Source organism: Magnolia sinica, chromosome 14 (genome assembly GCF_029962835.1).
Source record: "Magnolia sinica isolate HGM2019 chromosome 14, MsV1, whole genome shotgun sequence".
Taxonomy (NCBI): domain Eukaryota; kingdom Viridiplantae; phylum Streptophyta; class Magnoliopsida; order Magnoliales; family Magnoliaceae; genus Magnolia; species Magnolia sinica.
This window is the reverse complement of record NC_080586.1, coordinates 7,049,173-7,064,934: the sequence shown is the minus strand read 5'-3', so window position 1 is coordinate 7,064,934 and position 15,762 is coordinate 7,049,173. Positions and strand designations below refer to the sequence as shown.

Below are 15,762 nucleotides of genomic sequence, written 5' to 3'. Positions count from 1 at the left end.
TCGCTTGAATCTTTCCTTCGATGACAATAATAAAGAAACCTACAGTGAAGAATAAGAAATCAACGACCAAGCTAGGAAAATAAAAAGAAGATCGCGTCGAAGCAAACCACGTCCCCAAGTCAAAGAATAATGCAATTAAAAAACCATGTTCGAAGATCAAGGTCATCATATGAAGCGGGATCTCCAGAGAGAATCCCATCCCATGCCAAGAGAGGAGCGGTCTCACACGACCATGTCCGAAGATCATGCTAGCCGAGATTATCTTGGCAATATCTTTGGATATAGATTCTTATTCAAATACGGGCTTCTTAACATACACACACACACGCACACACAAATACGAGCTTCTTAGCATGCTATGGAGTGTGGGCCCTACATGGTAGGCCAGAACTCGATCGTTAACAAAATTGGTTTGACTTGAGCCCAACTCCCATCCCAAAATCTGACCAAAAACCCCAATTTCACATGTGAATGCTCTTAAGTCATCTGTACGAATGGGTAGGTGCACGTTAATAAGCATGCTTGCTTTTAAAAGTCTCTAAGTACAATTGAATGGGTTAAATGTAAAAAGAAGAGAAAATAAATAAATTAAAAATTCATATAAGAAAAAATGAATAAAAAATGGTGAAAAAATTTCTAAAATGATTGAACTCCGTCAAACCCAAAGATGATAGAAGGAATTCATCAAAATATTAAAAGTCCGGACCATTAAATTCTTTAGAGGGAAGAAAATATGCCAAATTTTAAGGGAAACCATAGAGAATAAAACTATTTATTGGACCTCTTTGAAAAAAAAATCATATGCAAAAAATATTTCTATTTTTTTATTCCACCAATCCAATTGCGCCCTAAATAACATCACCTGTGCTGAAAATTCCTTATAATATCCTATCAAATCTCAAGGTTGAAATTTATCTCGATTCTCAACTTCATCAGTCGATTTGTCTCCGCCAAAGACCAACGTCCGTCATAACACCAGTCAGCACAGACGTTATAACGGCCAGCGCAGCAAAAAGTCAGTTTCGACGCTTTTCATTTTCATGCTTTCGTGTTTTGGCGTGTAATGACGGTGTTAGCGTTCGGGGAGCGGATTGCGTGACCCGGGCACAGAGGCTGTGTGGGTTCACGGAAATGTCCGTTAAAAATCCACTCCGTCCATCTATTTTGAAAGACCACAATAGGATTGGATACTACAAAGCGGTCATATCCGAGACTTAAGTGGGCCACAGCAACAAAACAGTGGGAAGAATAACACCCGCCATTGGAACATTAGTAGAGCTGACCATGATGTTTATCTGTCGTCTAAACGGTTGGTAGAATTATTACCACTCAGATAAACTGTAAGAACAAATATCATCCTGATACAAAACTTTTGTCATCAGCAGGCTTTCAATCCCCACTGTTTCGTGTGGTATGGCCCACACGAGTTTTGGATCTTCCTGAGTTTTAGAATCCTGTCCTACTATAATCTTTCAAAACAGATGGACGGACGGAGTAGATTCATCAAAAACATCTATATGGGATCCACACAGTTCCGGGTGCCCGAGGTCACGGGCAATCCGCTCCCTAGCGGTCGAGGCATGGAGCTCTCTTCTAAAGTCGGGGGCCTTGCATCCACCTAAAAGTGGGGCCTATTGTTTGGTAATCCTAACCGTTGGTCTGTTGCCTCCTGTGGTGGATGGATCATGCCTAAGAAATCTCTTAGAAAAGAAGATGGTAGAAACCAATCTTAGTTATTTTTTTTATTCGAACAATTAAGGATATTTGTAGGGTACCATCAACTGTTTTGATTGTCCTGTCAACAAGATTTTTGGAGCATGGCTGCATAGACCGTCGAATGAAACAGACCAACGATCTAGATTACTGAACCATGAGCCCACTTTTCAGAACCGGAGTCCTAACTATACTTTGATACTCTGGCAGAGCATGAAAGATGATACACAGGCACTTCGAAATTACTTACAAGATTACATGTTTGGCGTACATGTAATTCAACTTATACCGTAAAACTTATGGGCCTGTGTTGAGGTGTTTCACGGACCCAAAAATACGGTTATTTGATTATCTGTCAACAGGATTTATATATATTTACTGGACGGCCAAAAATGAAAGATCCGATGGTACTGTTCCAACAAGAATTTTTTATTGTGGCTTAGCATCAACGAGCTCTGCAATTTAATTGGTTTAATTATGCCATGTGTAGATTTCTGTGCGCCTGTGTATGAGGCGTCATTCTCTACCAGAGTGTTAAATAACTCCCCTTAATCAAACATGACTACTTTTCCTCGTGCTTTGCACTCAGCTTAAAACAATATAAATATAAAATTAGACATCTCTTCATTTTCTTAAATACAATTAATTTTTTTATAAAATTAAAAAATGCCACGTCACATGGAAGCGCCATTAGCCGTTACTGTCCCACCATTGCCACATGGCTTCATCCTATCCATACACAACAAAACTTGGTGGATCCAAGAGCAAACAACCCAAATCAGCGGGCGGACAGAAAAAAAAAACATGATAAGGCCATCCACATCAGTCCAATACACATGGCAAAGACACCGCGCAATAAGCGAAATTGACGACGAAACACTCAGAATCTGTCACCCAATTTTGATATCTAGATCCGTTTGGGCCCATCCATTTGATATTTGCAAATAAATCCACTTGCTTCATTCTGCAATGGAGTATTTAATTTCCATGGATTCGATAAAGTAAGGCCTGAATTTGTAATTTTTTGAGACTCACTAAACAAAATGGAATATTCACATTATATTACAAACCTAGGTTTTGTCTCATTTCTTCAACTATCAATTATAATTCACAGGCCCATGTGGTTGATATGTTGTTTGTCTATGCACCAAATATAGAAAATCTATATCTGCGACAATTAACAATCCAACCGTTGGAGCGATATGTAGAGACTACTGTACTAAAATCTGGGTTGGACCCTGGCTCGTTTCTGTTGAAGGTTGGTCTTAAATGGTCCAGACAAATGGTCTGATCGGCAGATGGCTGGTTAAGTAATATGTGAAGAGAACTAATCACAAATCAGAGCCAGCCACAGTGGGTTTTCAGCCACAAGATGGAGAAAGATAACTGTGTTTATCTCCCCCTTTTTAGAATCTTGTGGCTGAAAATGGCTTGTATCACAAATAGCAGTGCAGGCACTTGCAGTGTTCGAGTTGTCGGTATCGCTACAAGTTTCGCTGGCTGGAGATAAAGATATAATATTGTTATCGCCGATAATTGGAAATGTAGGGAAAAAGAGAAAAACATGTCGAGAAAATGGTGAAATTTTTCAGTGAAACTTCATGACATGACTAAATATATATATTTATATATTTAGGAATGAAAAAATTACAAAAAGAATACATTTAATAAGAAGTTTCCATTTAAGGGGAGCCAAAAGACCTGCGTTGTTGTAAGAAATCACTCAAATAATAACCAAAATGAGTTCATGTAGTACAAATGCAAGCTTATAATAATTAAGACATGCAAAAGTAAATGAATTTAAAAAAAATACACATTTCTGCCCACATTTCATCCCCACATAAAATGACGAGGTGGCTCGTAATCATTGTTTGGATCTCGTGGCCATTGAGAGTAGTACTGTGGCCCACTATGAATGTGCGTGGGTTATTCACGCCGTCCATCCATTTTTTCAGCTCATTTTAATAGTTGTTTCAAAATTTGAAGCATGTCCAAAGCTCAAGTGGACCACACCACATGAAACATTGGTAATAATGATTTTCACAGTTGGAACCTTGGTAGGGCCTACAATGATGTTTATTTGTCATCTAACCTGTTCATAAGATCACAAAGACATGGATGAAGGAAAAACACAAATAATAGATTGATTCAGATTTTCTTAGGCCTCATAGAATTTTAGACGTTATAATTTTAATTCACACTGTTTCCGTGGCGAGGTCCACTTGAGATTTGGATATAATTGGTTTTTGGGCTAAAGCCTTCAAATTATTTGTTAAAATGGATGAACGGAGTGGATAAAATATGTAAATCATGGTGGACCCCATATAATTTACTCAGTACGTAAACACATATGTACTCGAGTCGGTAGGGACGCGGCTTAACTATGATGGGTTGAGCAGCGAGACTTGCCACCGAAGTGATGTGTAGCTGTTATCTGTCCCCACCATGGTTTATGTTTTGTATCTACACCGTCCAACCATTTGAAGATATCATTTTAGTGTACAAGATAAAGAATGAGTCAGATCCAAATCTCTAATGAACCACACCACATGAAAACAATAATGATTGGATATCCACCGTTAAAATCCTCCTAAGGCCGACTGTACTATTGATTTGATATCCAATCTGTATGATTAGGTCATACAGACCTAGATGAGGGGAAAAATTAAATATTAGCTTGATCCAATACTTTTATAGGTCCCAAAAAGTTTTTAATGGTCTATGTTCATTCAACACTTTTTCCTATAATGTGGTCCACTTGAGATTGGGATATACCTCATTTTTGATCTCATACTCTAAAATTGTCTCAAAAAATAGATGGACGATAAGGATACAACACATACATCATGGTGGGGCCTATAGAACGTTATGGTGGCCCAACGAATTGTTTAACAGTGAAAATCATTATCTCCGCTGTTATTTGTGGTGTGGTCCACATGATCTTTGGATATGATTCATTTTCTAGATAATGCCCTAAAATAATCTCTAAAAATAGATGAACAGTGTAGATATAATAAATACATCACTGTGGGGCCCACGTAACTTTAATCTCCTTTGAACCGTTCGTACAACTCGGAGCTCGAGGAGCGTCAGTGCTCGTCTGCGCACACCACGTACCTACAGCAGCTATATAGCTACTGTGTGGTACACCACCCATTCCACTTCCCTATTTTTGATAAACCGACACCGACTATGGCGATTTCGATGGGTTTTCTGTTAAAACTCTCAAAAATCTCTCCCCAAATTTCGAATTTTTTTTTTCAAATCCCCGTAAGCCTAGGTAGAATCCAGTTTCCTTTCAAAACTATTCCATTCGAAGGAAAAAGGGAATTTTAAGTTTTTCGTTCTTGTGAAAGATCCGATGCTGTTGACCGCGAATGGACAACCAAATCCAGCCGAAGGCCACTCCTTAGGTAGATCTTGAGTAAAATAGTAAGAGATCTTCTTCTTCTTCTTCTTCTTCTTTTTTTTTTTTTTCTATATTTTTTCTGAATTAGAGGGTCATCGCCTAATATCACCAAAAACACGGCATTTGTTTTGCCTATTTTATCAAAATCTACAGGGGAGTTGGCTGATTTGGCCAGTGATCCGAAAATCTCTCTGATAATATCGAAAATATCGGCGACATACAGAAGAGAAATGAAATATTGGGGTTTCGGTATCGCCGGTTTGGCAACACTGATAATATCGGCGATATTATCGATTTCTCGCCGATAACTCAAACACTGGGCACTTGTAGCTGATCAGTTCAGGGTTAGGTGAGCTTTGCTTTTTAGATCCTCTAGCATAAAAATCAAGTTATCTTATACCTTGGGTGGTGTGTGACAGCGTATCAAAATAAATAAATGGCTAGCAAAAAAAAAAAAAAAAAAAACTTAAATGGTCACTCTACCTGGTAAGTAGTGGCCCGCTTTAAGCATGAAATTATCTGATTATTCATGAAAGATATAAGCATTATTTCAAACCCTATGAAAAGCTCAGATCTAACACGTGCTTGCATGCAGATATAGACTGATCTATATGTGTAGGTTTAGAGACTTCTAGGGTCCATTTGGAAACCACCAAATAAGTCGTTTTTTTTTTTTTTTTTTACTTACAGTAATAAATAACTTAATTTAGATAAGTTTGGTTTAAGAACAATTATAAGTAACTTTTTTACTTAAAGTTACTTAGGGCCCATTTGGATACCACCAAATAAGTTGCTTTTTCTACTTACAACAATAGATAAGCAACTTATTTTAGATAAGTTTGGTTTAAGATCAATTATAAGCAACTTTTTTACTTAAAAGTTACTTAGGGCCCGTTTGGATCTTAATTTGCTTAAGATAAGCTACTTATTGCACAAGCAACTTATCTTAGTTTCTACTTATTAAGAAGATGAGTATGTTTGGCAAACAACATGTATACTTATCAACTTCTCCCCCCTGTCGTATCTCCTGATGCCTCTCTTCAACAACTTATAAAAAGTTAAAAAGCTAAAAAAAATAATTAATTGAAGTGATTTGTACTTTTAAAGTAAAAAAATTATTTATAACTAATCATAAACCAAACTTATCTTAAATAAGTCACTTTTCTATTGCAGTACGTAGAAAAGTAACTTATTTGGTGGTATCCAAAAGGCCCCTTAATCACTTTAGCTTAATAAGTAGAAACCATAATAAGCTACTTGTTGCATAATGAGCATATCTTTAAGTAACTTAAGATCTAAACACTCCTTTAGGAAAAATACTCAATTCTTTTTATTCCCCCAAAGACCTTGAATAAATTTAATTTGTAAAATGATCCTTCAATTGCACTGGAAGGCAGAGAAATAACAAAAAATGGTCTGATCATTTACCCACAGGCTTGGATGGCCAGATGACTGTTTTGGGATTTAAAGTTAGGCAGGCATTCGTTGGAAAATAGGAGATTTATGAGGATTTTCTTTTTACTTCTTTTGACAAAAATTCCGGAAGTCCGGAAAGATAGTAGTTGACCAGTTGAGCCATAGTTTAAAACTTGACTTGTAGGTAGTCAGGTGTTTATGGTTGACCTGAAGACTCCATTCGATTAGATTCAATATTTAATAATTGAATTAGGAATTTAATTAGGCTAATAATAAACTATTAATATACATGAATATAAAAATATGCAACTTAAAACACAACAATCCTTAGGTTATAGGTGCTAACTATTGGTTTAGTTAAGATCCTTAGTTCTTACCACACTACCTGATTTTCTTTTTCTCAATTAGAAGTCAGTTGACTCAAGCGTGTGATTCCGTCGAGTCATGCCACGTTGTGTCGAGTCGACCGAGTAGGTGAGTCAACTCAACAAGTCAAGCTGAGTTTGAACTGGGTCAGACTCCTGGCCGAGTTTCCAACTGACTCAAGTCAATTTCTGATTGAGTCAAGTTGACTCGGCCTAGTTTTGAGTCAAATCACTAAGTTTTAGAACTGAGTTTGAACGGGTCAATCCAATGCTTGATTTGGGCTCACGGAGCAGTCTAAACAATTTCTTTTCCACAGTGGCCTTCTAAATGAACTGGTCCATGACCTGTTCAGCCCATATAAAACTAGTAGAGACAGGCCAAAAAATTCCGATTGCAAGCAATAAATAAATATGGGTGAATTTATATGATGGGATCCACTCCAACTATATCATCCGCTACCTAAAATTTAGACAGCAGAAGTCTTTACCTGAACAAGGATTCTATAATGAGGTCATCACTGCTCTTTACCATGGTGTATGTTTTCTTTTGTTTTTTTTGTTTTTTTTTTTTTTTTTTTCGTTTTTTAAAATTTTTAATTTTTTTAAAGTTACATTAATTGTCTATTCGTTTTTCCAGCTTATTTTAGGGCATGAGACCAAAATTGAAGCATTTAACAAGCTTAATTGGACAATACAATCCTGGCCATGGATTGTGAAGGCCACTGATTGAATGGCTGGGATGAACAGTGGGTCTATAATATCAACTGTTTGGAACTTCTAGAAAATGAAAATGCAAATTGAAAGCTGACTACATAGTCGAAAGCATGAGAAAGTTAAAGTGGTCTGAGAGGAACTTATCACTGTGATGTGTGCTAGACATCCACCTTGTGCATTTGGTCGGTTCCCCTCTTTAAGTCCTGGGATGTCCCAAAATATCAGCCACATTGGGAACTCAAATTCGCCATGCAATCTGAAATCATACTTAAAGCATCTGAAATTATTTTGTGAGGCACACCTGAGATTGGAATGGCTTGAAATTTGGTGTGATCACTCATCCATATGAAACACACACAATGGATAGGATGGATGACCAGATCACATCCCATTGAACCCTGTAACCATGAGTAAAGTTCCAATGTGGGGCATACAATTCTTTTTTTTCACACACACCCACATGGGCTCTTGAACTCATGACCTAAGTGCTGAAACATGCTGTGTCTATCACTGATGAAACATGCTTTGTCTATCACTGAGCCATGAGTAGAGACCAGTAGATATCAGGCATACAATTCAACTGTTGTCTATGGTGTGGTCCCTGGCCTACCATGGAAGGGTACATTTACTTGATGGTGTTGATTTCTGACACGCATCACAGTGGGGCCCACAGAGCTCAACCTCATGGGAAACTCCCTTGGGATGGACAGCATAGAACCTTTAAATGTATTTCAACGAGTGACGACTTCAAGGATCCAAATCGTTTATTTCACAGGCCTGAGCGGTCCACATGATGAATGTCGCAATTATCGGAACCGTCCATGTTGGAGAATCCGTGTTATGCGGGCCATCAGAGCTGAGCATATATGATTGTTAACATCACTATCGGTAGACGAATTTAGAAAATGAAAAGAAAATTCTTAATGACTAATAATCAATTATAAAAATCAAAGGCGAGGATTATTATTATGACATAATTATAGGAGATAATAAGTCATTCAAACTAGCAAACAGAATATGCATTTCATTACCTAATTTAAGAGATAGAGGTGAGTCAGTACGACGGGTCTGAGTCTGACCCAACTCATCCGGGTCGACTTCGATCCTAGTAACCGACTCTTTTATTATTATTATTATTATTATTATTATTATTATTATTATTATATTTTAAATAATATTAACCATGAGTGAAGTAAAACAACGGTGAAGATTAAAGAAGAGCAAAGAGATGAACCGTCCGTCTAAGAGCGATTAATATGGTAGGCTAGGATGGAATACAAGGTCTCAGTCAGCGTGAGGCCGATGATGAGAACAGCGGCCACGATGGATAAGGTAGACCATGGATGGCGGAAATACTCTCGTTTCAAGCTGGCCCTCCAAGTGGGCCACTTAAGCGAGACATACTCATTCAACTCAGAAGACAGGGCGTAGATATGACAGCCGTCCCTGTGGTCGATGCTTATACCTCGACTAAGATCATTGAAGAGCTGTGCCACAGCCTCCTCGCTTCCTAGCTGGTGGTTGATAATCCCTTTCTGTTGTAGATAGGCCACGTCTCGTTTGGTGTTAATCAGCCCGTCCATGAAAACAATGTAGGCACTGATTTGGTCACTACATTGCGGGTGGCACTGCTCGAAGGCCATGAGGTTGAGGAAGATGGACTTTGTGGTGTCGTCCACTAACAACGGTGGGATTTTGAGAACGCCTCTTTCGAATTTGATATCCGTCAATTTGCTCGATGTTCTCTTCTCGAACTTCACCCCGGAGTCCCTTAGAGATGAGACGCATCGCATCATCAGATCGGGGCGAGGATAACTATCTGGGAGTTTATCAAGGGGCCGTGATGATGATGATGCTGATGTGGGCCGCGTCGATTGTAATGTAATGAGGCTTTTCCGGAGAACATTGAGAAGATGCAAGCCTTCCTCATCCTTATTTCCTGTGTTGGGAGTCTCTTGAATCTTGATGATTCCAGGGACAATCCAGCTGAAGAAGCAGAGAGCGAGTTGACTCACTGAGTTGCCTCTGTACTCTTGCCCTGCAGTGATCTCGAAGATGCGTTCCAGGACGAACAATGGGATTTGGTTCTCGAGCAATAACATGTCGCTTCGGATCTGTAGGACAGCCGCACGGACGGAGAAGAGCGGGTCATCCTTTCGTTTGAAGCCTTGGGCAACGGCATAGAGTAATTCAAGGATGAAGCAAGAGTCGAGCAGCAGCATCTTGATGAAATCTTGATCGTTTATCCGGTCGGTGGGTTCCGCATAGCATCTTCGTGCTCGGTCCACGAGTGGCCAGATGGCATTGATGAAGAACTCCATATCGTGCCCACTACGGTCGAGGCAGCGACCCAGGAAACGCCACTTATGTGCTTCCATGGATGCCAACGGCCAGCGGCTTCTGTGGATTGGGCCAATGGAGATAATCTTGGGCCTGTAGGCCGTTTGGTCCATTTCTTTAAGGGTTTCTGGGGCCCGAAAGATGGAATAGCTGCACCATACTTCCTTTTTCAGTCGAGGAAGTCTATCTAGTTCTTGTTGGATAGAGATTACCCAATTCGTTGGTGCAGTGGAGGAAATCTCCTCATTATTTTGACTGATGTCCTCCGTTGGGTGCTCTTCTATCTCAGTGTCTTCGGAATGATCAACGGGAGGAAATCACCCCAGAAATTGATGGTTAAAATTATAATTAACATATACCATTTTTTTTTTTTTTTTGTTAACATCGAATAATTGCAAATTTTATAGGCTTTAATTTTTATTTAATGTTTTTATGACCTTAGATTGACGTCACCGGCTAAACATGAGTCAAGTCTTCTGTTGCTTGGGCTAAACACCTATCATATTAGGTTGAGATCATGAGAAACGGCAGACACTGAGCACCCCCCAGTTGAAATCTTTCTCGGGATGCATTTGCTTATAAAGCCTTTACAAGATGTAAACACATTACAGCTTTTCACTGTAATATAAAACCAAGACAAAAGCCATATTCCAGGTTATCTATAAGGTTTAATTTGCAGTTAAAAAGACATTATATATAATAGAACACAATGGTTGACATACACTCCTGATGTATGGGTCTATCATAATTTGTATGGTTTATCTAATTTATCAATTATGTGCTTTCCTTGATGCTCTCCTATGGTGCCCATCATAATGTGTATGGTTTATCCAATCTGTCCATTATGTGCTTTCTGTGATGCTCTCTTATGGCTCAAAAAAAAGTTTGATTGATCATCAAATGGACCACATAAGAGGAAAGGATGGGATGCCCATTATTAAAAACTTTCAAATTGCATTTAGCGTTTAATGTGATGACCGATGACATCAATCCATCTTGTGCACACATGCTTTAATGATCTCATAAGGGCTTAAAAAATCAAGTCCTTTTATGTAAGTAATCAATTTTGATGGAATTTACCACTCTAAGCTCTATGTGATACGAATACCAACCTTATACATTATAAATACTTTATAAGTTAGTCAAATATATAATTTGTTTGCAAAATTACTATTTGAAAGCTAAACAAAATAGTATGTAAATAGTTTATACCTGAAATTCTTTAAGGATGTGAAGCAGGGATGAACGTGATAAGGTCGACCACTGTCTTCCTAAAGGATAACTACTTCGAATCGACGAAGCTTCTATGGACTCCTCACATAGACTTCTCGAATCCACGAGGAAAAAACAAGAAAAATAAAAATAATATTATAGAGAATTTGTAAATTGATTGATTAATAATAAAAATGAATTTACAACCTATTAAATAGTAATACCAAAACTTAGAAGAAGTTTCAGAACCAAACTCCAACTCAAACTTCCTAAAATTCGTAACTTACCATAAATAGTAAATTTACTATTTATAGTAAGTGTCCTATGTGGCTTAACCACATTATTCTCCTATTTTTTCTAAGCACTTTTCATGTTGGACACAACTCCTAAAGTCCAACGGATGAAGAGTTACAATCAAACCAAAACTTACTAAAAATAGTAAAAACGGAAATAACAAGAAATTCGACCATTGATCCGATGGAATCTCGCAAATTTGGCATGGGCAACCCGGCATTGCCAGGTTGGTTGGCTAAAGTAGCTCATCAAATTACATCTTAAGCTAAATTTCGGGCAGGCCAGCGACATTTAGCCGCCCCACCTATCATATCCTATATAATCGGAGATATTTTGATATTCCTAATAGAGCCAAGGCTAGTTTTGTCCAAAAGAAAACTGCCCCTAACCAAGTGAGGGAAGAGCGGGGCCCTTGAGAAGAAACTATCGGATTGCGTCTTACTCCCCTCTTTGGCCAAATCATCTGCTGGCCCTTTCGCTTCCCTAGGGATCAGGGATATATAGAAATTTCCCTTATCCCATAATCCCTTGATTCTCGCTACCCAGTATGCCCATTTCCATGCTATTGCAAATTTGCTGGATAAACACCCAATCACCCAGCTAGAATCTGTTTCAATAAAAACTTTGCCAAGGCCGGAAGAAACACACAACTTCATTCCGTCATAAACAGCCCGAAGCTCGGCCAAATTATTGGAACCGATCCTGTAACCACTGGAGAATGCAAATAACATATTCCCCTAATTGTCTCTACATATACCCCCTCCACCTGTGGGCCCTGGGTTGGATAGAACAGACCCATCTATGTTGAGTTTGAAGCAGCCGACCGGGGGCCCAACACATTTGACTATGTGGACTGACGAGAAGGAGAGGGAATGGGACATGAGCCTCTTGAAAGCAGGGCTTGTTGAGCCGAAGAAAGGGAGCTGGAGGACACTCATGCCCTGGGGGAAAATAGTTTCCATCCAACCTTTAATTTTCTCAAAAACTCCAGCAACTGCTATCAATTTATCATCAAATCTAGCACCGTTCAGAGCTCCCCAAATTTCCTAGAGGGCAAAAGCTGGGATTAACCGAAGAAGGGTCATAATTCTTTTAAAAGGGAGAGGCCTAAACCACCACCAATGTAGCTGGTCCTGGACCGAGAGGTGATTAGCAAGGGAGAACCCAAACATTCTACCGAGGAGGGACCAGACCTTTGACGCCATTATCCCTAATAGGAAAAGGTGCAACATGCTTTCAGCGTAGGGGGAAACGCTTATGCCCGATTCATAGTAGACGCACTTCGATGCCATGGAGATCCCTTTCTTCTGGATGCTGTTGTCGATTGGCAGGGCCCCATGCAACAGCTTCTGTTGAGGGTTAAATATTGCATATCAGACCCCAGTTGTTGCCAGGATTTACAAACACAGTACTGTTTAACGGCCTGATATAATCATGTTTGTGATGTAGGGCATATTCACGAGCCTGGACTAGGAAAGGGTACTAAAGGCATGGATTTAATGGTCTGAAAGCACCAGAGCATGGGACGGACCCTAGGAGACTAAGATCGACAGATTTGCACGCCAGGAATCCAAGAAAATCGAGAAATTGAAGCTCAAGTGGCCTGAAAAGTGTCCAGAATGCAAGATCATAGGGTTCCCACCATCTGATTAGTTCAAAACTCCATACGTGGCCTGAGGACCATGAATGAACCGTACATGAAAAATTTTAGCTCCCGGATCACTGTGAAAGTGGCCCAACGGACAGATCAGCCCACAAATTACTGATCTGGGGCCCACCTGATCTCTGGATACACCTCATCTTCGGTCTCAACGCCTTAAATCATGGGAAGAACCAGATGGACGGTGCAGATTTCTCGAAAACTTCATACGTGGACCTCATATGAGATGAGTGTGCATGGTGTACATGTGCACTGGCCGTGCACGGCAACGCAGAGCTCGGTCAAACCGTCCCTTGACCGAGCTCTCCCTCTCCAACTCGACTTCGTTCCTGCGGAAGAAACAGAGGCTGCGGGTGAGTTTTGTGGCCCACCACCGTGAGGCAATGAGCTGATTCGGACCGTCCAGGAGATTCGTATGGCCCATGCCACTAAGGCCTAGGTGGCAAAATGCGAAGAAACAGTAATGATAGGGTGCCAGCCGTTCAAACACAGAACGAACGGTAGCAATAAAGATTCTCTGGGCCGCACCAAAATTGATCCAAAACTGATCAGGACTGACCGGTTTTTCATGAGGAAGCTAATGGACGAAGCTGATTTTCTAGAAGATTTCCATAGTGGCCCCACTGATTATCGCACTTCCGTGGAATCCGAAGCAGAGACGGAAAATCATAAACAGGGGCTCGGGTGGGATTCTTGTGGCCCACAAAGATCATCTAGATGGATGATCCGAGCTGTTCAGTGGGTCCAAGGAATGATTTCAACAAGAACCATGGTGTTCTTTTGCAACCATGCACAACAGCGAGATCGGAAGATGGGAGGAAATGACGCCACGTTGATTGATATTGCGGCCCACCTAAGATTTAGATTCATTCCATATTTTGCCTCATGGCCTAAATCGGTCCTACAAATCCATTAAACGTCTCTGATCTTCAAAAGAACCACTATAAATGGGCCCCATCAACACCAGTGCCGAACGCGGAACTGGCTCTGTTTCGCAGCCGACAAGTGAGATGATCGTGCAGCCCAATAGTTGTGATCGGATGAAAGATCTGATCCATCTAGATGAAAGCTGAGGCAGATTTGACTAGCCCCAAGAAGATGGTTGGCCAACCAGAGACAAACACGGGACACGCCCACAATTCTTGTGGAGTAAAACCAGGGAATGGTGTTGTTTTCGGATTGGGATTGCGTAAGCTAGGTTGGTGGCCGACCTAGATGCCTTCTTTTACTTATATAAAGGAGGCAGCGGAGGAGTTTTGAAAAAGAGAGAGGATTGTGGAGACTCTTTTGAAGGCTTGGGAAGACCGGTTTTGGTTTTAGGTAGAAGCAAAGCAGGGAGCAGGGAGCAGGGGTGTGGCTGCAAGCAGTGTGTGGAGACAGGGAGCTCGTTTGTGGTTGCTGCACATCAGGGAGAGAGAAAGAGGAGACAGGGAGCTCAGTTTTGAGGTGTGCCCGATTTTTCTTCTTCCGTTTCTTCTTCTTCTTTTTCTTTTTCTTCTTCTTCTTTTTAATTGGAATTTAGCCCATATCATGCTCGGCTAAACCTCTTAGCTAGGGCTAAGAGGTGAAGCCTGTAGCGAGATGGGAGATTCTACTTTGAGCCTTTAAAATTCATAAACTGAATTTGATTTAGTTAATTATTAAAGGAATATTTTTCTTACTCTTTAATGGTCTGTTGTGACTGAAATTACAATGGGTTTGCAATGGCTTTGAATATTTCTTTTCTCTTTTGATGTTTATGACGTCAGGAGGCCCTGTTGTTCACCATCGTCTCATGGGCATGGTTGGATGATAGTACCCTTCCTGATCTTCATACATTGTTGATTGGTTGGTAATTAGTTTAATCCTGTTGTTTGCTTTGTCTCCTGGGCATGGTTATGATGGAATCCATTCTAATTTATATACCCTTCATCTCTTGAAACCCATATCAAGTAAATTCAGTTTGATTTCCATAATCCTTGATGCAGGCATAAGATCTCCCTGATCTCTACAAGTGGATCCTCTGAATCCCTAGTTTCCCTTCCTCTGAATTCCTTAAAGTTTTAGATAATTATTCCACAATTATTTCTTAAATTCTATTTGGTTTAGATTACATCTTAGTCTAGTTCTAGTTCTACTTGGTTTCAGATAACGTACAGGTATCAGTCCCTGTGGATTCGACCTCGGTCTTACCAAGTTTATTACTACATCACAACCCTATACTTGGGGAGTGAACAGCTTCCACATGAATACATAAATTTTTGGGAGAATTTTGGGGTGTCAAACTCTTTTGGCCCATTCTCTCTTCGTCCCATGAGCCCTTTCTACTTCCCAGGTGGACTTTAAAGAGAATTTTTTGGACGAATCAAGCGGCCAGATTGGCCGGTCATCAGAGGATGAAGTACAGAATCTCCCCTGAGTTATGTGCGCCGAAACCCAAGCGGAGAGTTCCAATGGAACATTTGGGAGCAGCCCATCTCCCCCAATGAAGTCAGACACCTGGAGAGAGCTCAGATCAACAGGAATACTAAGAGAAGGCAGCGTCCCCAACTGCCCCAGACCCGACCAGTTCGAGTCCCACATGCTGATTTCCCCTCGCCCCACAGCCCATTGGACGGTCCTGTCCAATGCTGGGAAGAGAGCCACCATCCGTTTCTAGA

General features: G+C 40.2%; 1 protein-coding gene across 1 annotated transcript; it reads right to left on the bottom strand.

Annotated features, from left to right (window-relative positions):
- Positions 1-8,858: 8,858 nt before the first annotated feature.
- On the bottom strand, positions 8,859-15,751 carry LOC131226009 (UPF0481 protein At3g47200-like). The gene is made up of 2 exons (XM_058221646.1): positions 15,508-15,751; positions 8,859-10,249 (listed from the first exon to the last, which is right to left on the bottom strand). The coding sequence occupies exons 1-2, from the start codon at positions 15,749-15,751 to the stop codon at positions 8,859-8,861; spliced, it is 1,635 nt and encodes a 544-aa protein (XP_058077629.1).
- Between the last annotated feature and the right edge of the window lie 11 nt (positions 15,752-15,762).